Raw genomic sequence first — 21,588 nt, 5'->3', positions numbered from 1 at the left:
AAGTTTTGGAGATATGAATGATGGTTGTACGTTATGAATGTAATTAATGCCACTGATTTGTATTACAATTACATAATATAAAGGTAATATACAGTGGGAAGTGAGGATCAAACAAAATCCCAGTAAGGTATAAGGAGAGATTTTTTTTTTCAATATATGAAGTTTATTGTCAAATTGGTGATCATCCCAAAAAGGTGCCCTCCTCAATACCCATCACCCACCCTCTCCTCCCTCCCACCCCCCATCAACCCTCAGTTTGTTCTCAGTTTTTAAGAGTCTCTTATGCTTTGGCTCTCTCCCACTCTAACCTCTTTTTTTTTCCTTCCCCTCCCCCATGGGTTTCTGTTAAGTTTCTCAGGATCCACATAAGAGTGAAAGCATACGGTATCTGTCTTTCTCTGTATGGCTTATTTCACTTAGCATCACACTCTCCAGTTCCATCCACGTTCCTACAAAGGGCCATATTTCATTCTTTCTCATTGCCACATAGTACTCCATTGTGTACATAAACCACAATTTTTTTTTATCCATTCATCAGTTGATGGACATTTAGGCTCTTTCCATAATTTGCCTATTGTTGAGAGTGCTGCTATAAACATTGGGGTATAAGTGCCCCTATGCATCAGCACTCCTGTATCCCTTGGGTAAATTCCTAGCAGTGTTATTGCTGGGTCATAGGGTAGGTCTATTTTTAATTTTTTGAGGAACCTCCACACTGCTTTCCAGAGCGGCTGCACCAATTTGCATTCCCACCAACAGTGTATAAGGAGAGATTTTACAAGATTAATTGGTTATGCAACAATTAAACTCAGCATTTACGTTTCTATGTAACAGAAATGATGGATAACAAGATAAACATGGTTCCCAATCTTATTTAAGTTTTTATTTTGCGTGTATGAGAGAGAGAGAGAGAGAGAGAGAGAGAGAGAGAGAGAGAGAGAAAATGAACGAGTGGGGGAGGGGCAGAGAGAGATGGAGAAAGGGAGAATTCCAAGGCTCTGCATGGTCAGCAATGCAGGGCTTGAACTCAGGAATCATGGAGATGGTGACCTGGGCTGAAATCAAGATTTGGTGGCTTAACCCACTGAACCACCCAGGAGTCCCAATTACTAATCTTACAGAGAGAAAAGAAATAGCAACATAATGAAACTTTTCCAATCCTCAATTCTTTCAACATGGTAAATATTGAGCCCCAGGTCAGGGACATTGCTTTGTATCCACTTAGAAAGCAAGAACATCTCTCTCCGTGTCCGCAAGCAAGATAACAAAACCCAGAACTTTGGATCACTAGACTCAGAAACAGCGGGCAAAGGATTTAAGAATCACGCTGGAGCATAAGCCTAACTGTACCGATGCCCATGTCCACGCAGTACTTTCTCACAAAGCCCTTTTGAAAACCCTACCGTTTATGCAAGTGTTCGTCTGCAACCCCTGAGAACTTGTTACAAATGGAAGTTCTTGGGCTCTACCCCAGACCTCCTGGATCAGAAACTCTGGGGGTAGGGCCCCACCATCTGTTTTAACAAGCCCCGCCGGTGACTCTGATGTGGGCTCCACTGGAGAACCGCTGGTCAAGGGCACAATAAGGTATGGCCTGTCGTGAACCCCAGATCAGAAAGGAGTCGGGGTGGGGGGAAGCCAACCAGTTGGCATGTAAAACATGCACAATGTTGTCCCCCGGCTTAAAAAACAGATTTATGGAGAGGACATGATTTTGACAGAACGAAAACCCTATGGCTTTTTGCTTTAGACGGCAAGAGAACTGAAAAAAGACATGATCTTTAAAAGTATGAGTTTATTCTCCAGGGTTTTACACACCCACAAATCAGTGCTTTTATTGCAGCTATATCCAGGAGCCAAACACAACGTAAAATACGTACTTGTTGTATCATACATGTAACACTTGTAAGAGATAGAATGGAACAGCATGATTTTTAAAGATTAGTTTTCAATGATTCAGTAAGCATATGGAAATTGAGGATAATTACAGAAATCGGTATTGAACTCTAAAATAAAAACATAAATTATATAAAAATAAAAGGGTAAAAAGTGTTTCATTTAAAAAACAAAAACAAAAAACAGTGGCTCATCATCTCTCTGTAGTTAGTAACCTAATGAAAACGAAAAGGAGTTAAGTATTATCTTCTCCATATTTAAAACAAAGTGGTTCTGTCCTTTTCACGAACAGCCAGCTGGAAGTCTGAAATGGAAGCCAGGGTTTGGGGTTCTGAACGTCTCAAATATTTTATTGCCCTGTGTTAGCTGATTCTTCTTCGTAACACTAAGAAATTTAAGTTGCTTGGATAGGAAAAACGCAAGAACTGGATGAGCAGTTAAATTAAATGAGATCCAGTGACTGGGACACCGTTACAAATGGCACGGAATCAGGACACACAAAGAGCTTAGTTCGAGGGCGAGCACGTTAAACAAAGACGAAAGAGGGTCATTTGAGAGCTTGACAACAATACATCTGGCCAAATGGCCTAGGTGTTTGCCAAGTACAAGGGTAACGAGTTAGTGAGTTAACGAGAAGCTAGATTCAAATTAGCTCCAATTTGGTTTACAAATGAACAATGCAAAATGATTTCATTTTCTATCCTTTTCATTCAGCGGAAAATTGAAACCATATTCTACTGCTAGTGTGAACTTCTGATGTTCCTGAACTTGCCACCACAGTTTGGGTTAGATTTTTAAAGATGAGTGGTAGCAGATGTTTGTCATCAATGTGACCGATACATAAATTTCCGAAGAATAGATTTGGATTTAATACTGGGTTATTACTCACAATGACTCAGCATAAATAGCAGAGGTCCCTACAATTGTCCCCAGCTCTGGATCACAGAACAGTTTAGTGACCACTAAATGAAAGCAAATTATGAAAAAAACGTTATTTCCACAAGGCCTTTTGTTCCCCCCTCCCTTCGTTTGGATTTTCAAAAAAGCAGACCTCCTACTTTCTTTACTTTAAATAACCTTCTCACATTGTTTCATTGTTCTGTTTTCCCTGAAATAAATCAAATTTTTTAAAAACTTCCAAAAATTTGCTCATATTAATTGATCTCAGATGTTTCTTTTGACAGTAAAACTACTTTTGTTTACTTCTGTAAAAGAAATGTCAATACTGTGCTATTTGCTTAGAGGATGGCTGAGTCCTTCTGGATCATTTTTAAAACGTGTTAGGTTGTTATCCAGTGTTCATGTAATGGAAATCAGTTCCTATAGAGTTAATGAATTTGGAACACTAATGATGTCATTAGACCTAGATGTGAAAGCCACGAACAAATCTTATAAAAATGACTTTGCGCGTTAACCTGTGTCAACACGACGTCACTTGATTTTGTTCAGTAACTGGTCAAGACGGGGAACGGAAAGAATCGAGCTACTGTGATCGAAACCAGTTTGACTCAAGGAAAAAAAATTAAGTCTACATTAAGTCTTTAGCCTACCAATCACTCTCTACACTCAGTCTAGAGGCCTTTTGCCACAATACTAAAATACAAATTCTTCACAAATTACAACTCTATCCCAAATGTTCTGATATGCCCTATGTTGTTTTTGAAATTCTACTAAATAATTGATAGCTTTACAACAGAATTTCTTTTATTTAAAAAATACTTAAATCCCTATCCCACAAAATGTTCAGAAACACAGGTAACTATAGAAAGTCAATGTGCATATACTGCTTTTATTATAATAATGACGGTTGTTAGCTGAATGAGAACAAATAATAGCTAAAAAGTTTTCAAATGATAGAAAAACACATTTGGGTAAGTTATGACACAAGTTTTTGAGTACGTAGACCATAGAAATAGAAATTTTTTTTTTTTTTGCACCAATTGCAAATGCAAAGTTAACGATAAAATCAGGGAAGTGAAAGGTCAAAAGGGGCCTTAAACATAGTCACTATCTTTTAAATTTTAGACAAAGGAGCTGAGAATAGAAAAAAAACCCCAACATATACACCATAACAGTCTTTTTTTGTTTGTTTTTAAATGACTTCCAATTTTAACTCTTTTCTAAAAGCATTAAGGGCACGGAGACCCTATTGTAGATTATGTATCATCTCCTCTTTGGCTATGAGGTGTGTAGTTTTGTTAACGAGAGACATCAGTGAGTTCAGTTTCTGAGACCAGTCATTTAATAAATTATTTGGATCCTTGGGTCTCTGGAAGTTGATAATTCCTGCCAACCTGTCTACTTTAGCAAAGATGGTCTTGTTAACTACTAGATTCGAAAGAAAAGCTTCTGACTCCTGCAAGAGAGAAAGACAAATTGGATTAAGACAGGATAATTAAAAAAAAAAAAAAAAAAAAAAAGGCGTAATTACAGAAAATAATTTAAGGAAAAATTTAAGGAAAGCATTTTCTGTCTTTTTTAAAAAAAAATGTTTATTTTTGAGAGAGACAGAATGTGAGCGGGGGAGGGGAAGAGACAGAGGGAGACACAGAATCCAAAGCAGGCTTCCTATAATAACGTATTTATTTTACTGCGAGTCTAGGAAATGTCTGCTCTTGGTCTACAATGGTCCCCCCACCCCCAGCATATTATGCAGTTAATTTGTTTCCAGAAACACTGGGTTACTATATATGCCCTGTCACTTGGCAGCTATGTAACTAAGGACAAGGCACTTTACTTCTAAGGACTCTCTCTGGTCCTCGTGGTCCAGAAATGTGAGGAGCTGATGAGCCAACCAACGATCAAGCCTTTGACCTCTAACATCCGTGATTCCTCTTTTTTAGCTAAACTGGAAAACACTATGCGATGACAGAAATGGCTTTTAGCTCACATCACTTAACTCCTATCTCTGTGGTGGGTGAACATTCCAGCAACAGGAACTCAGGCCTGAACGTAACATTCTTCTAATGTGACCTGGGCCCCCGGCAGGGGGGCTGCAGCAAAGTCTCTGTCACAGTTTACATCTCTATGGTTATTTCTGGGAACCCAGACATATTTATGACAGAAATATAAACCCCAGGCAAATGAATCAATGTAAAACTGCCATATTTCAGAGAAGATTTTAACTAGGACATAATATCAATGTAATTATAAACTTGGTGTTTAGGCTATTTTTTGATCCTCAAGATAGCCTGGAGAAACCTTCTGCCACCTAAGCTTAAAACTAAATAATGAAACAAAACTGATTTTCTCATTTGACTTTTGTAAGTCAGCTGATATTCAAGATGACTGGCTACAAACAGCTCCTGCAACATTTACCACTTACATCAACAGACAGATCGAGAAGCTGGGCCATCCTCGTCATTGTTATCCTCGTGTAATACTTGGCCATTATTCTAATATTCTGGGGAGAGAACAGAGGGCATATGAAGGACGGGTAGCAGTTGTCGATAAAGCTAACAGCCCATTTGTTTTCATTTCCAAACAGGTTTAGTTAAAATGTCGGATTCAGAGCTTTTGTTTCTCTATAGCCCACCACGGTTCTAAAGTTCAACAACAAAGTAAAAAATTTAGGTATTTTGACTTCTGTAGTTATTTGGAAGTTATTCTGAATACTCTCCACAACTTTTTTAAAGCTTATTTATCTATTTATTTATTTAGAGAGAGACAGAGATAGCATAAGCATGGAGGCACAGAGAGAGAGGGAAAATCCCCAGCAGCCTTCACACTGTCAGTGCAGGGCCTGATGCGGGGATCAAACTCATGAAACCATGAGACCATGTATGACCTGAGCCAAAATCAAGAGTCAGATGCTTAAGTGACTGAGCCACCAGTCGCCCCTACTCTCTCCAACTCTCTTTAAATATATATAGTCAAGGGCTGCCTGGGTGGCTCAGTCAGTTGAACATCCGACTCGTGATTTCAGCTCAGGTCATGATGCCAGGGTCGTGGGATCAAGCCCCGCATTGGGCTCTGTGCTGTGTGGAGCCTTCTTGAGATTCTCTTTCTCTCTCTGGACCTCTCCCCTGCTCATGCATGTGCTCGCTCACTCTCTAAAATAAAAAAAAAATAGAAATCTATTAAAAATACATACATGTGGTCAAAACCTAGGCTTATCTTAACTAAAACAATGGTTAAAAACTATAACGATACTAAACTATTTTTGCTAAATGCAAGAATCTAAAGTTAAACTTTCCTAATTATGACACAGATGTTTAAACGGCTCAGATTCAAAAAGTGATCGAGAGTATCTCAAAACACCACATTATCATAAGTGTTGAAAGGTAACTTGAAATTAAATGTCCCAATTTTCACTGGAAATGGTGCTCAAGTTAGAGACTTCCCTTTATCATTATGTTATTAACAAAACAATAGCGTTCACAGGGAAAATGGGGAACAGGGGGAAGAAAAATGAATGGATCTTTGAAGAAGCCGTGTCTTCTCCCGTCTCCGTTAGGGTCCAGGGCCACACCAGCTTCTTAGGAAGCAGGGGAATCATTCTGGACCCCTCTTCCTTCATAACTTTCAATTTAATCAGTGACCAAATTCGATTGATTTTCTTTCTTAAAATATCTCCACCTCATCCATTCTTCAATCCTCAGCTACTGCTTTGGCTGGAGCCCACAGGAGCCCTCGCTTCGTCTTCTCAGTTCCACTGTGGTCTCTCTCCAAACACACTCTCCACGCTTACTGCTAGAGGGCTCTGTGTCGGATATGGGCCTGGTCACCGTCCTCTCGGTTTCCACGACTGGAGTATATACACCTTGTTACGTTCCAGACCCTTACCGTATCTCCGACTTCCTTCCTGGCTGAGCCCTGTTCTTGGAGGCCCTAGGGTTCCCCTGCTGGTCGGTGGCTCCATGCCTTTGCTCAGACTATCCCACCTGCACGCTAACCTGGTTCTCTTCTTACGAATCTTCCCTCCTGTGTCAATTAACCGCAGCTCTTGCCTGACTGTTCTTTCAGGCAGAACCAATCAACTTTCTCCTCATGCCCTACTCCATTCGATATATACTTGTACCCGAATATCTGTAACATTTTTTAAAGTTTATTTATTTGTATTCTGAGAGAGAGCAAGAGCGTGTGCATGTCCACGAATGGGGGAGGGGCAGAGGGAGAGAGAGAGAAGCCCCAGCAGGCTCCACGCTGTCTGCAAAGAGCCCCATGCGGGGTGAACTCACAAACTGAAAGGACATGACCTGAGCTGAAATCAAGGGTCGAACGCTTTACCAACTGAGCCACCCGGGTGCCCCTGTAACGCTTTTATTTATAAATGCATCTTTCCTATGATTTCTGTTTAAGCTCTCTGAAAGCAGGGCCCAAGTCTTCCTTTCCCACATGCCTCAGCACTTTGAACAGTGTCTGGCACACAGAAGGCTCAATAGGATGTTATTTATTTTTTTTTTATTAAATTTTTTTTTTCAACGTTTTTTATTTATTTTTGGGACAGAGCGAGACAGAGCATGAACGGGGGAGGGGCAGAGAGAGAGGGAGACACAGAATCGGAAACAGGCTCCAGGCTCTGAGCCATCAGCCCAGAGCCCGACGCGGGGCTCGAACCCACGGACCGTGAGATCGTGACCTGGCTGAAGTCGGACGCTTAACCGACTGCGCCACCCAGGCACCCCTCAATAGGATGTTATATGAATGAATGCTGAGCTAATTCAATTTGTAGTGACACCAAGATCAAAGGTCAGGTTTAAGACATGTTACCCATTCTCCAAACTACCAAGCGAGTATCAGATGGAAAACACTCCTTTCACCCACAACTACCCCCCACATTCTTAAGAATTTCCTGCTGGTTTATACGCCGAAAAATTTTGGATTCTCGAGAGGTCCCCACAAAATAAACATGCTAAAACATAGTTTTCTGAGAAGACAAAAATGGGGGAATGTGGTGGTGGGGGGGGAAGAGGGAGTAAGAGGGAGGTGATAAATTCTGATGTGCTTTGGGAAAACATACAATAAACATTTAAATAGCAAATTTACATCTCTACTACATTGGGAATAGCCTCCCTACCTCCAAAAAATCCTAAAGCAAAGAACTAAAGACATAACCTCCAAAGAAACATTGGACTATCAAACTTAAAAATCAAAGTTTATGCTCAACTTTACTTCCAGGTTGGCAACTCTGTCATGCCTTTTTTTTTCTTCACTATTTATTTTTTTCGGCCATCTCTATGCCCAACATGGGGCTCGAACGCATGACCCTGAGATCAAGAGTCGCACACTCTTCTGACTGAGCCAGGTGCCCCATCCACCATGCCAGATTCTTACATGTTCAACGACTCTGTTCTTCAGGTCTTTCCACCTTCTTTCACCTTCCTCCGTAGAACCAAACACATCAGTTGCCGGACTCTCGGGAGACCCTTTCCTTAATTCCAGTCCATAGTCTTCAACAAGCGTGGACCAGCGCATCAGCTCCATTGTGGTAAAAAGCTTTAAAAGATCCCTGTAAATTGTATAAAACTTAATATTCCCAATCTGTAAAAATTGTTTTATCTAATATAACAGCAAATGTTTAAAAACTGACAAAGACTGTACTTATAAAATCTCTACACTCAATGGGGACTCAAAGTTAGGACCCTGAGATCAAGAGTCGCACACTCTTCCGACTGAGCCAGCCAGGAGCCCCTGATTATTTTTTATTTTGCCTACTTTACTATCATTTTTTCCATAGTAATTCTGAACGGAGCATTCCCCTACTTAACATTCTATCCCCTACTGCAACGTATTTGCCAATCTCTGGAATAATTAATGTAAACTTACTAATGAGGCAGATAAAAGAAAAAAACAGCTTTTAAATAAAAGCCCACTGTGCTTATGAAGCGTGTGTGTGTTTCATATAGTATGTACGTCTGAAAATCACGAAGCCCCAAATTACTAAAACTTTATCAAATGGTTAATTAACCAAAAGCTGCTAAAGTGAGCTTGAAATGCAACTTCTACTTGATAAGTGGTTTAGAACGAAGAGTGTAATTTCGAATACAGTGCGAAAACACATTTCTATATTTTATGAACTCTAGCTTTATTCGCCAATACAATCTATCAGCAACCAAGTTAAGAAGGTGCACACTTAGATTAACCAATTTTCTTTCATGATGGTGTTTCTGCTACTTTAGCTATAAATGTACTTACTTGTATTTAGGAATTTCTTCTAACTTCTTGTCGCCACTTATTCGGTGAACCAAATCTGACTGTTCATTGTCAAAAGGAGCCAAGATCACATAGAGGACAACACTTTTCAGAGCCTACAAATGTTTTATAACACAATGGATTATATGTAAGCTTAGAAACAAAATGGAAACTTTGGCAGGAACTAAAAAAAATCACAAGAGAATTGTCTATATTCATGTTTGATATTGTACTCCAGTCTTAGGGAATAAACACCCTACCAAGCTGATCTTTACACAGTGGCTTTCTGCCATAAGTTTTTCTGGAGCAATTACGTAAATCCTCGCTAATCTGAATTACTCTCTGGGCTGACATCTTTTTCGGTGACAAATGTATAAAGAAAAAGTTCTTATAACAAGTTAGCAGCACAAATGTGGAATAGACCTATCAACTATTTGAAACAGTATTGTGAAATAATTTTCCAAAGTAATGCCAGGTCTTTGCTTGTAACCTTATTAGCAAGTGACCTGCTATACATATTTTATTTACTTTCATTTATTTTATTATTTTTAACTTTTAAAAATAGTTATTTTTGAGAGAGAGAAAGAGTATGAACAGGGGAGGGTGAGAGAGAGAGAGGGAGACACAGAACTCAAAGAGGCTCCAGGCTCTGTGCCGTTGGCACCGAACCTGACACGGGGCTCCAACCCACAAGCCTCAAGATCATGACCTAAGCCGAAGTCGAATGCTGAACTGATTTGAGCCACCCAGGTGCCCTGTATTTTAAGTAATCTCTATATCCAACATGGGGCTTGAGCTCACAACCTCAAGAGTTGCATGCTCTACCGACTGAACCATCCAGGTGCCGCTATACACACTTTAAATAGCAAACCTACATTCTTCAAAAGTGACAAAGAACTTAGAGTATTGCCACAATTTGTTTGAATCAGTAAAGATAAACTGAGTTGTCAACACACTGAATAGAAAGCAGCACCATACAACTGCTTATGATTACTGAAGTTAAACTTATTTCAAAATAAAAATTGCAAATTCTTTCTAATAAGTATCGACGTCCAGTATAAGAATATATTCTTACCTGTTGCCACTTTTCACTTTCTGCCTGTATACAGGGAGTATCATATATTGCTCTGTAGTGCTTACAAATAGACAAATAGGACCCCTCATGTTGATCCAGCTGAATCATTAAGTTATAATATTTCAACTTTAATTTCTGGGAAAAAAAAAAAAGTTGATAAAATAAATTGGGGCTTATGGTTTTTCCCCCCAAATACTCCTATAGTAAACTTGTAGTTAAGAGACATGCTTACCTCTGTATTTTCTTCCTGGAAAAATTTGGTGTTTATTTTCTTGCTGATGATTTGTGTACGAATGTAATCCTTCACAGCTAGACAGAGCCTCATCTGCTCCAAAATAAACTCCACTCGCTCTTTCTTTTCCATTGATCCATAGGTTTCCACCTAGCGAAGTCCCCAAATAAGTTTATATTTGTTAATTTTTAAAAACTACAAAGTTAAATGTATTAAAACATTCACGCCTGTCCAATAACAAGAAACTTCTCGCACACTGACAGAGTACTGATGATGATCTAAAAAGCTGGTTTCCTCCAGGAAATTACAATTTTAAAAAATATATAGTAAATGGCTATTTTTTTTCTTCTGGTATAAAAAGTTCTGTGACTTTTCACCTACGTAGTTAACAATAGTAGAACTATGTAGTTAACCTATGTAGTTTAACCGCCATCACAATCAAGATACAGAACAGTTCTTTCAGCCCCAAATACTCCCTCGTGCTACCCCTTTACAGTCACGTAGTTCCCCCACTTTGAACCCTCGACAGCCAATGATTCTGAAACAACAGGTCCATTCCTTCTTACGGCCACGAAGTGTTCCACTGTGTGGAGGAACCAGTTTATCCACTCCCCAGCTGAAGGACAGCTGGGCCGTTTCCAACCTGTGCCCATCACTAACAAGGCTACTCTGAACACCACTGGACAGGTTGAGTGTGAACTTAAGTTTTCATTTCTCTTGGGCACAAGAAGCGGGACTGCTCGGTCGCCTGGCAAGCATACGTTCAGCTTCATAAGAAACTGCGAAACTGCAGACGATGGCCCTTTCTCACGATGGTCTGTGGATGGCACTGTGGCCAGCGCCGATAATGCCAATGGCTCAGCCGATGCCAGGAAAAGAAAAAAAGAAAAAGAAGGAAACTGCCAAACTGTTTCCCAGAGTGACTGCACCATTTCTCATTCCCATCAGCAACGGATGAGAGTTCTCATCACTTCGCATCCCTGCCAGCGCTTGGTATTGTATTTTTTTTTCTGAGCTGTTCTAATACGCGTGTAGGGATATCTCACTGTGGTTTTAATTTGCGTTTTCCTCATGGCTAGTGAGGAAATTACAATTCTGAACCCAAAATACGATGCCACTTGCAGGCTATTTATATAATAAAAAAATTAAGGAAAAAAAGAGGTTCTAGCCTTTTTACAATTCGGATAACAAGGCTGACATGACTCCAAACGGATGCAGGATGTACAGTTACAGTCAATATGCAACAGATACACCACAGAAAACCAGTTATGCCAAATACCATAAAAACATTTTTAATACTTGGTACACACATATTGCAAATGAATTTACAAAATGTAGAATAACAAAGTAAAATGAAGTAAGGCTATTATTATTAGGTCTGAAAAGGTTTTTCATGGTCTTTGTAATTTTTTTATTAAAGAAAATAAAAACGTATACACTGATGAATGTATGTATGCAAATCCCTAAGGAATGAAACCATCGATGTTCCATCGATGTATGTTCCCTCACTCTGCATGTGTCAAGTATTTTGAAGCAAATTTCAGGTAACATCTTACATTTATTTCAGTATGTATTTCTAAAAGAGAAACTGAAAAAAAAAAATGATCATACCTAAAAATTTCTTAGATCACTAAATATCTAGTCAGTCCTCAATAGCTCATTTAATTAAATCAGAATCCAAATAAGGCTTATACTTTGCAAGTGGTAGGTAAGTTTCTTTTAGCCTTGCCATTTATTTATTGACAAAATCAAGCCAATCATCCTACAGTTTCCTGGAGTCTAAATTACACTGATTGCATCCCTGTGGTATCATTTAATAAGCTCCTCTGTCCCCAGTGTATCTTGTAAACTGGTAGTTAAACCTAGAAGCTTTATATAATTGAGGCGATTTTTTCTGGCAAGAGTATTTCAGAGGATGTTAAATCGTGGGGCACATAATCCTCCTGGTTGAAAGACAAAACTATGGAGATGGTAGAAAGATCAGTGGTTGCCAGGCGGTGGGGGAGTGGAGAGAGGGAGGAACAGTTAGAGCACAGAGAATTTTTAGGGCAGTGAACTATTTTGTATGGTACTACACTGAAAAACACACGTCATTAGACATTTGTCAAAATCCACAGAATGTACAACATCAAGAGTGAACCTTAAGGCAAACTATAGACTTTGGGTGATCACGTGTTGACACAGGTTCATCAACCGTAACTAACGAACCACCCTGGTTCGAGATGCTGGCAGGAGGGGAAGTGGTGCGTGTGTATGTGTGGGTGTGGGTGTGGGGGGGATGGTGCATCGGGGGCTATATGGGAACTCTCTGTACTTGCCACTCAGCTTTGTTGTGAACCTAAAACTGCTCCAAAAAATACAGTCTTTTAATTAAAAAGAAGAAAAGAAGTTTGAAGTCAAACAGAACTAGTATGAATCTGAACTCTACCAATTCTTGGCAATGACTTTAGGCACATTACTTACTCCTTTTAAATTTCAGTTTCCTTGGCAGAAAAATGGGGATAGAAATAGTGTCGTGTGTGAACATTAAATAAGTAAAGTGTATAGAGAACTCAAGACGTGCTTCGAAAAAAAGAACACAGACAACGCAGAGCACACAAGATCCTCTCAGTATTATGGTTCCCCTTCCTTTGGCTAAAATGGCACATGACTTGAAAAATCAGAATAAGCAATTCAACTTACTGGGGAAACCTTGATGGGCCAAAATTATAAGCAAAATTTTGAGTGTAGTTCAGGTACATTTTTTTATTAGGGAGTCTATGGCTTTTCTCAGATTTCTTAGCTCTTTGCTATCTCATTTTAAGATCTCTCCTAAAAATCTGTCCTGAAACATAGCAAATTATGATGCAATTTGTCTTTGTTAAACCAATTTAGTCTAGAAATTGACCAACAATCAAGTATTCATTTAAAACGAAACTGATGATTAACAGCAAATCCCTAACGCATCAGTAAACAGTACGTGAATTACTGATTTAAGTTCTAAAGAGGATGAAAATGTTAAAATAATAGCACACATCAAGACTGATTCATCGCTTCTAACTTTTCTTCACAACCTTTTTTAGCAGGTTAGTTGGGACCATAATGACATAATTCTCAGGTACTTGAATAGCCCCACCCTCCACTGCCCTCCCCCTCAACCTTGGTAGTTTTGAAGAAGTGACCGGGTGCCAAAATAAGCTCTATCTACAAGAAACGCTGCCGACTAAATATCAGGATTTTCACATAAATACAACTCCTTACCTGTAACTCTTGTAAAATGGAGGCTGCCTCTTTCACATCACCATTTTGTTCTTTTATGGTTGCTAACGTTTTAGTCAGTCGAGCACGCTCAATTTCAACATAAATCTACAAATATGAGAAATCTGTATTATGAAAATTCTCAGACATGTATTAAAAGTTTTTTAAATGTTTATTTTTGAGAGTGAGCAAGCACACGAGCAGGGGAGGGGTGGAGAGGGAGACTGAAACGGCGAATCCCAAGTGGGCTCCGTGCTGTCAGTGCAGAGCCTAACGCGGGACTGGAACTCATGAACCATGAGCCAAAATCAAGAGTTGGACACTTAACCAACTGAGCCACCCCGGTGCCCCTAGTTTTGAGAGAGAACAAGCGAGTGAGGCAGAGGGGCAGAGGGAAAGAGAGAAAGTTCAAGCAGGCTCCAAGCGCAGGGCAAAGCTAGATGCAGGGCTTGATCCATGACCCTGGGATCTTCACCTGAGTGGGTGAAAACCAAGAGTGGGATGGTCAAGGGGCACCTGCGTGGCTCAGTCAGTTGGGCATCCAACTTTGGCTCAGGTCATGATCTCGCAGTTCATGTGCTGTCAGCTCAGGCCTGGAGCCTGCTTTGGATTCTGTGCCTCCCTCTGTCTCTGCCCCTCTCCTGTTCACGCTGTCTCTCTCTCTCAAAAATAAACACCAAAAAACATTAAAAAAAAAAAAAAAAAAGTGGGATGCTCAACTGACCGAGCCACTGAGGTGCCCCAAAATGTGTTAAATTTGTGTGAGTGTGTGTTAAAATTTTAAAGGTAGAATTGAACTATTATTCAAACCAAGCCTAATAGTATTAGTATTTACTAATGGCTTAACTGAGCCACCCAGGTGCCCCAAATTTCTATTCATTCTTAAAAAGCCAGCTCAGCCATCACATCCTGCCTCTGTGACATGGGAACGGCAGACCCACTGCCACTGTCGAGACACAGCGCAGTGACTATTTTTCTGATGGATCTCTTTGCGGTGGTAAAGAACAGCGTCATGTTCATTCTGGATCTAGCACAACACAGGTGCTCAATAAACATTTACTGAACTGATGGGACAGTCAAACCAAGACCCAAGAAGTTAAACATAAGCTAAAGTTTTGTCCTCAAATCACAAATATCTGTCCAGGAAAAAAATATATTTACCTCAGTCACCATTTTATATTTGCCGTTTTTAAAGAAACAAGATTAGGAGGGAAAAAAAAAAAGCATCAAAACAAATACAAACAGATTCTGGTAAGACAGTGAAAGTTTTAAAATTAAGTTTACACTGCAAATACTCAATTACTTTGTTTTGAGAGCGAGCGAGCACAAGCAGGGAAGGGGCAGAGAGAGAGGGAGAGACAGGATCCCAAGCAGGCTCTGCACTGTCAGCGCTTGACACAGGGCTTAACTCATGAACCATGAGATCATGACCGAACCGAAATTCAGTCGGATGCTTAACTAAGTAAGCCACCCAGGCACCCCTGTTACTATTAATTCTTAAGTAAACTACACTCATCATGGGGCTGGAACTCAGGACTCCAAGAGTCACAAGCTCTCCCAACTGAGCCAGACATGCACCCCAATACTCTTTTTTTTTATTTGTTTTGAGAGAGCGAGTACATGTGCACGTGAGCTGGGGAGGGGCAGAGAGAGAGGGAGACAGATAATCCCAAGCAGGCTCCATACTCCCCATGGAGCCTGACAAAGGGCTCCATCCCAGGAATGAGATCATGATCTGAGCTGAAATCAAGAGTCAGATGCTTAACTGAGACACCCAGGAGCCCCTCTATTAATTTAAATAGTAGACTAAAACTGTAGCTATCCCAAGCATAGATTTCTCAAGCAGATCTAGGCCAGGGTGAAGAATTAACTTTAATTATTGCCACATGTAAATTTGGAGTAAGATCACTAATTCCCAGAAAAATCTGGATATATCAAGACCGCCACTATTTTAAATATATTCATGTGTAAATGGGAAGATACTACAAGGAAAAGTACAAAGATAATGGTTGAATCAAGGTGATGACCTATTTTGTCATCTTAAATATATATTGATCTAATGTCTGCATATCTAAATATCTCTGAACACAGAAAGGATAGTAATTTCCACTATGAGTTACGCCAATGGAAAACTTACCTTGCCTTCTGTAACCATTCGCAGAGTATCAATTAATCGAAGCTTGATCGGAAGGTCTGTGATTTCCTCGACGTAAGTACAGCACTGTTGAACCATTTTTGCAACAGCCTAAAATAATAAAAACCATTCATAAGCAAGATTCATTTTTCATACAGTCAAAAAAGAAGTATTATGCCCATAATGAAACATAAGGGGTGCCTGGCTGGCTCTGTTCGTAGAGCATGCAACTCTTAATGTGATCTCTGGGTTGTGGATTCGAGTTGGGTGAAGAGGTTACTTAAAAGTAAGGGGTGTCTGGCTGGCTCAGTCAGTGGAGCGTGCAACTCTTGATCTTGGGATTATAGGTTAGAGCCTGATGTTGGGTGTAGAAATTACTTAAAAAAATAAAATCTTGGGGGCACTTTGGTGGCTCAGTTGGTTGTGTCCAACTTCAGCGCAGGTCATGATCTCATGGTTCATGAGTTGGAGCCCCATATCGGGCTCTGCCCTGACAGTGTAGAGCCTTCTTGGGATTTTCTCTCTCTCCCTCCACTCCTCCCTCACTTGCTCGCTCTCCCCAAATAAATAATAAACCTTAAGGAAAAAAAAAAAAGGATAGGTATACTTTCCATTCTGTTAAATAAATACACAAATAAATAAAATCTTAAAAAAATAAAAGGGAGGGGGTGCCTGGTGCCTGGCTAGCTCAGTTGGTAGAACATGCAACATGTTTTATTTATTTTTGAGAGAGACAGAGTGAGCAGGGAGGGGCAGAGAGAGAGAGGGAGATGCAGAATCTGAAGCAGGCTCCAGGCTCTGAGTTGTCAGCACAAGCCTGACATGGGGCTTCAACTCACAAACCGCGAGATCATGGCCTGACTTGAAGTCAGACGCTTAACAGACTGAGCCACCCAGGTGCCCCTAGAGCATGCAACTCTTAATCTCAAGAGCCGTGAGTTCTACCCCCATGTTTGGCATAGAGCTTGCTTAAACAAAAAAAATCAAAATGTCTCTGACAGCTAAGATGTACTGAACACCCAGGAATAACGTAAAAAGGTTAGGAAAACCTCAGGTGCAAAGACTTTACCCCTCCCCACTACAAAGAGCGAACATACATGATTACATAAAAGGGGTATTTGACGATGTCTATTAGAAGGCTTCCTAGCTAGCTTTTTTGGAGCCAAACAAAAAAGCATGGAAGAAGTTGTAACAGACGAAAGGGGGAAAAAGGACAAGAGAAAAGCAGGGGTCACCAGTGGCTATGAACAGCAATGAAGCCACAGCTAGCAGATACTGTGAGTTAAGAAAGAGTCCGTAGCAGAGGCAGAGGGTTTAGCAGCCACCCCCCCGCCGGGCCTCAGGAGGGCGGAGAAGCCACAATCACCCATACTCCCCTCAATGAAACAGGACATTGAAAGTCACAGCATCCCCTGCCCAGGTTTCTCAGATAATGTAAGTGGGTTGGATACATTTCCTCTAGCTCTAACATTCTAGGTCAGGGGTCAGCAAAACTTCTCTGTACGTTTTAGTAAACATTTACACAGTAAATATTTTAAACTTTGTGGGCCATAGGGTTTCTGCCTCAACTATTCAACTGCCTTTGTAACCCCAGAAGCTGCCAGACAATATATAACAAATGGGTGTGGCTGTGTTCCAAAAACTCTATTTACAAAGCTGGCAGGTGGGATTTGGACCGTGGCCTGTAGTTTGCAACCTCGAATATAGACTCTGAACAGCATTATCAGTTATGATAATCATTGAGAATAATAATTAGGACTCTTTGTCATAAAGAAAATGTTAAACTATATTAAATATATTTTGTTTAAGACAGCAGAAAAGTAAACAGAATATCTTGCTGTCAACTGTACCTCAATCATGCTGGGAAAAAAAAATCCCATTGTATATCTTGCAAAGATTTCCTTAAAAAACAATATTCATGTAGTTCAGGTCAAATTTCTAATTAACTGAAAAAATGGCCATTCAGAGACACACAGGAGTTCCAGAAAATAAAGGTTTTATTGTAAAACACAACTCTTTCAGCAAGGGTCTGGGACACTTTGTATCTCAAAACATGATCCTTCTGGGGTGCCTGGGTGGCTCAGTCGGTTAAGCGTCCGACTTCGGCTCAGGTCGTGATCTCGCAGTCCGTGAGTTCGAGCCCCATGTCGGGCTCTGTGCTGACAGCTCAGAGCCTGGAGCCCATTTCAGATTCTGTGTCTCCCTCTCTCTGACCCTCCCCCATTCATGCTCTGTCAATCTCTGTCTCAAAAATAAACGTTAAAAAAAAAATTAAAAAAAAACACACAAAAAACCATGATCCTTCCAACACTAATTATAATAATGATTTCTACAAGGGCATACAAATTAGTAATTCTAAAAGCTGTGCAAAAACTACATTAACAGAAATCAGATGGGGTAAAAGAAAAACAAACAAAACAGTTATATCAATACTCTAATGATAAGTGAACATCCTGCTGCTCTCTGAGAAAAACACAAGTCATTAGGTAAGTCATGGTAGGAGTGAGGCTTACCCCCTGGGCTCAAGTGACAGACAGTGAATTAGAAACCATTAATTTTAAGCAATCCAGAAAAGGTTATTTTAAGAAAATCATTACTTTCTAAGTCTGGTAAAGCAGAAAGAAAAGCTTTAGGTAAAAAGTAATTATGGGAAAAGGAAAGAGACATTCTGAGTCCCTAAGCACCTTCCAGAGCTAAGACATAACATTGTTGTCACGGTGAAAAGGGCAGTGCCACTGCAGTCGGGGTCATCTGTCAGCCAGCTGGGAGATGGGCTCACACTCCTCTTTCTCCGGGACGCTCCCCCCCACCCCCGCCCCCCGACAAATGTAATCAAAACCCTCTCTTCCTCCTATCAGGTCTCCTAGCACTGCTGACATTGTGTGTCACTTACTGTATACTGCTGGGAGTGTGTGTGTAACTTAAAAAAAGTAAAATAAAAAATAAGTTACCTTTAGGGCACTTGTTAAAGAGGTACTACACTACTATCAGGGATCATATTCTGTACTGAACCAAAGGTGACCTGGCACATTTCTTCACATTCCAAGAGTCTTACATAGAAATGTCAGTTTCTCAATCAGAAAAGGGACAGAGTTAACAGTCCCTCTACTAGTTCTGAAATGCTAGGACTCTATTAAACCTTTAGTTTAGGATACATGCTTTGTTTGAACGGCATCAGTCCTATACAAAACACATTTTCGTTTAAGCCAGGCTACCTCAAGATGTCTAGGGAAGCAGCCCTTTCCAAATCGTCCCATAGCAAGCAAATCTCAGAAAACCAGAGGAAGGCAATGACTCATCTATGCCAGTCTCTCAACCAACTCTATGATGGTCTCTGAAAGCACAGAACTGAGCAACAAAAGGCATATTTAAAGGAATTTCGCATTCACATGTACTAGATTGCTTCCAATCGATGTGAATTCTGTTTTATTTTTTTTTTATTTTTATTTTATTTATTTATTTTTTTCAACGTTTATTTATTTTTGGGACAGAGAGAGACAGAGCATGAACGGGGGAGGGGCAGAGAGAGAGGGAGACACAGAATCGGAAACAGGAAACAGGCTCCAGGCTCTGAGCCATCAGCCCAGAGCCCGACACAGGGCTCGAACTCACGGACCGCGAGATCGTGACCTGGCTGAAGTCGGACGCTTAACCGACTGCGCCACCCAGGCGCCCCTGTGAATTCTTTTTTAAAAAATATTTTAAGTAATCTCTACACCCAACACGGGGCTCGAACTCACGACCCCGAGGTCAAAAGTCGCACGCTCCACTGACTGAGCCAGCCAGGTGTCCCTCTATGTTAATTCTTGACAACAAATTATATGCATGTAAACTTATCTAAAAAAAGAACAACAAATTGTTTTTTGCAAAAAATAATTTAACCCACTCTATCACTAAGTTCACTCTAGCAGAAAACTAACAAAACAAGGGATTTGAACAAGAACACCCTATTTATTTTTTGGTTCTACTACTCCCCTTTTTACAACGTCAATACCTTTATTTGAAAGCAAAAAATAAAAACCCAGAAGCTACTCAGGGAACAGTACTTGAAAGATGAGATATAAATGACAAAAGTGGACTCTTTTGTACAGAGGATCATTTAAATATCTCAAGCGAAAGGGGTGCCGGCCAACTCAGTTCATAGAACATGGGGCTCTTGATGCTGGGGTCATGGGTTCAAGCCCCATGTTGGGCATGGAGTTTACTTAAAAAACAAAACAAAAAACCTTAAGCAAAAGAACAGGGAAACAGTAAAATCTAGCTTCCCCAAAACACCAAAAGAGAACATACATAATCTTTAAACAAAATAAGTAGTTAAAATGTCTGAAAAACTGCCTCAAAATAAGTGAAATATTAATTAAATGTTTAATAAAAGACATGATTAAAAAAAATTTTTTTAACCTTTATTTTTGAGATACAGACAGGCAGAGTGCGAGCAAGGGAGGGGCAGAGAGAGAGGGAGACACAGGATCTGAAGCAGGCTCCAGGCTCTTGAGCTGTCAGCACAGAGCCCGATGCGGGGCTCGAACCCACAGACCACGAGATCATGACCTGAGCCTAAGCCGGAGGCTTATCTGACTGAGCCACTCAGATGCCCCAAAATACATGATTAAGTAAATGATAGACTATCAGCTTGATGGCTTATAACACAATCACTTAAAATAATAAATATGAAGATAGGGAGCAACACGGAAACAGAACAAAGCTGCACCAACATTCTCAGCACAATTTTGTAAAAATATGCAAATATATGAAAACTAGAAGAAAAAACAACATAAAAGCAGCTGCCATGAAAATATGGACAGAATTTTTAAAAACTGTCTAGAACGTTGTAATGCTGATTTAACAGTAATTTAAAACAGATTCACAGAAAGGTTTTCTAAATGTCCTTATTTAAATGCAAATGTATTTGTTTTATGAGCAGTCACGAACTCACTTGCTTTAATTGGCTCCGTCTTTTTGACAAAAGCATAATATTTTCATTAAGTAAATCCCATTCTTTAGCCTCATAGCACATCTTCACCACTGCAACTAGGATACGGGATGTAGACACCATATCAGAAGCCTGTAAGAATGAAAATATGCTGAGAGTCAACGGCACACTGTTAAATAAAATCAATGATAATTGCGGTTTTCACTATCATCTACTCACGGTGCGGGTCTGTTTCTCCAAAGAGAGAAGGGTTTCAATGACTTCTTGAAGTCTTCCTTCCTAAAACAAAAGATACAAACGAACAATGAAAACACTACCAGCAACACAAAACCAAACAACAGTCTAAAATGAGAGGCTTCTGGGGCGCCTGGGTGGCTCAGTCGGTTAAGCGTCCGACTTCAGCCAGGTCACGATCTCGCAGTCCGGGAGTTCGAGCCCCGCATCGGGCTCTGGGCTGATGGCTCAGAGCCTGGAGCCTGCTTCCGATTCTGTGTCTCCCTCTCTCTCTGCCCCTCCCCCGTTCACGCTCTCTGTCTCAAAAATAAATAAAAACGTTAAAAAAAATTTTTTTAAATGAGAGGCTTCTGACACAAAAAGAAAAAAAATCCATTTTTGAGGAGAAGGTCCATCCCCATTACTATTATTGTTCTGTTCCCTTCCATCGTAGTGCTTGCTTTTCCTGTGGACTCCTTAAGTCAGTGGTTTCCAACTTGGGGTCCACAAGCTATTTTTAACATTTCAAATCACCTAAGAGAAACTGAATATAGAACAATAATTTAACACCTGAGAAAAACCTCAAGTCTTTGTTTTGGATTCTAATTATCAACTCAGTGTGGTAATACCAGATATCTTGTTCTGAATAGACTCTTAATTGGCAGTCACACGTGTCTTTAAAGAAGAAAAATGGGGAAAATGAGTGATTTCTCTATGAAGTCACCATAACAAAT

At 40.1% G+C, this 21,588-nt stretch overlaps 1 protein-coding gene and 1 non-coding gene across 2 annotated transcripts in view; one reads left to right on the top strand and one right to left on the bottom strand.

The window, feature by feature from the left end:
• Positions 1-1,775: 1,775 nt before the first annotated feature.
• PSMD12 (proteasome 26S subunit, non-ATPase 12) overlaps positions 1,776-21,588 on the bottom strand; it is a 28,325-nt gene continuing 8,512 nt past the window's right edge. Inside the window, exons 2-11 of the mRNA XM_003997073.5 lie at positions 20,861-20,920; positions 20,645-20,773; positions 15,712-15,819; positions 13,578-13,682; positions 10,338-10,487; positions 10,106-10,240; positions 9,034-9,146; positions 8,173-8,347; positions 5,222-5,299; positions 1,776-4,252 (exon numbers count right to left, since the gene is read on the bottom strand). Of these exons, the coding sequence (XP_003997122.1) occupies positions 4,043-4,252; positions 5,222-5,299; positions 8,173-8,347; positions 9,034-9,146; positions 10,106-10,240; positions 10,338-10,487; positions 13,578-13,682; positions 15,712-15,819; positions 20,645-20,773; positions 20,861-20,920 (1,263 nt within the window). The 3' untranslated portion in view covers positions 1,776-4,042. The remainder of the gene's footprint in view (positions 4,253-5,221; positions 5,300-8,172; positions 8,348-9,033; positions 9,147-10,105; positions 10,241-10,337; positions 10,488-13,577; positions 13,683-15,711; positions 15,820-20,644; positions 20,774-20,860; positions 20,921-21,588) is intronic.
• On the top strand, positions 11,126-11,212 carry LOC111557899. Its single transcript, XR_002738308.2, has one exon. It is a non-coding gene; the product is annotated as a small nucleolar RNA SNORD35 (small nucleolar RNA).

Source organism: Felis catus, chromosome E1 (assembly GCF_018350175.1).
Source record: "Felis catus isolate Fca126 chromosome E1, F.catus_Fca126_mat1.0, whole genome shotgun sequence".
Lineage (NCBI taxonomy): Eukaryota > Metazoa > Chordata > Mammalia > Carnivora > Felidae > Felis > Felis catus.
Note: the sequence above shows the minus strand (reverse complement) of the source record. Positions and strands in the feature narration are given on the sequence as shown.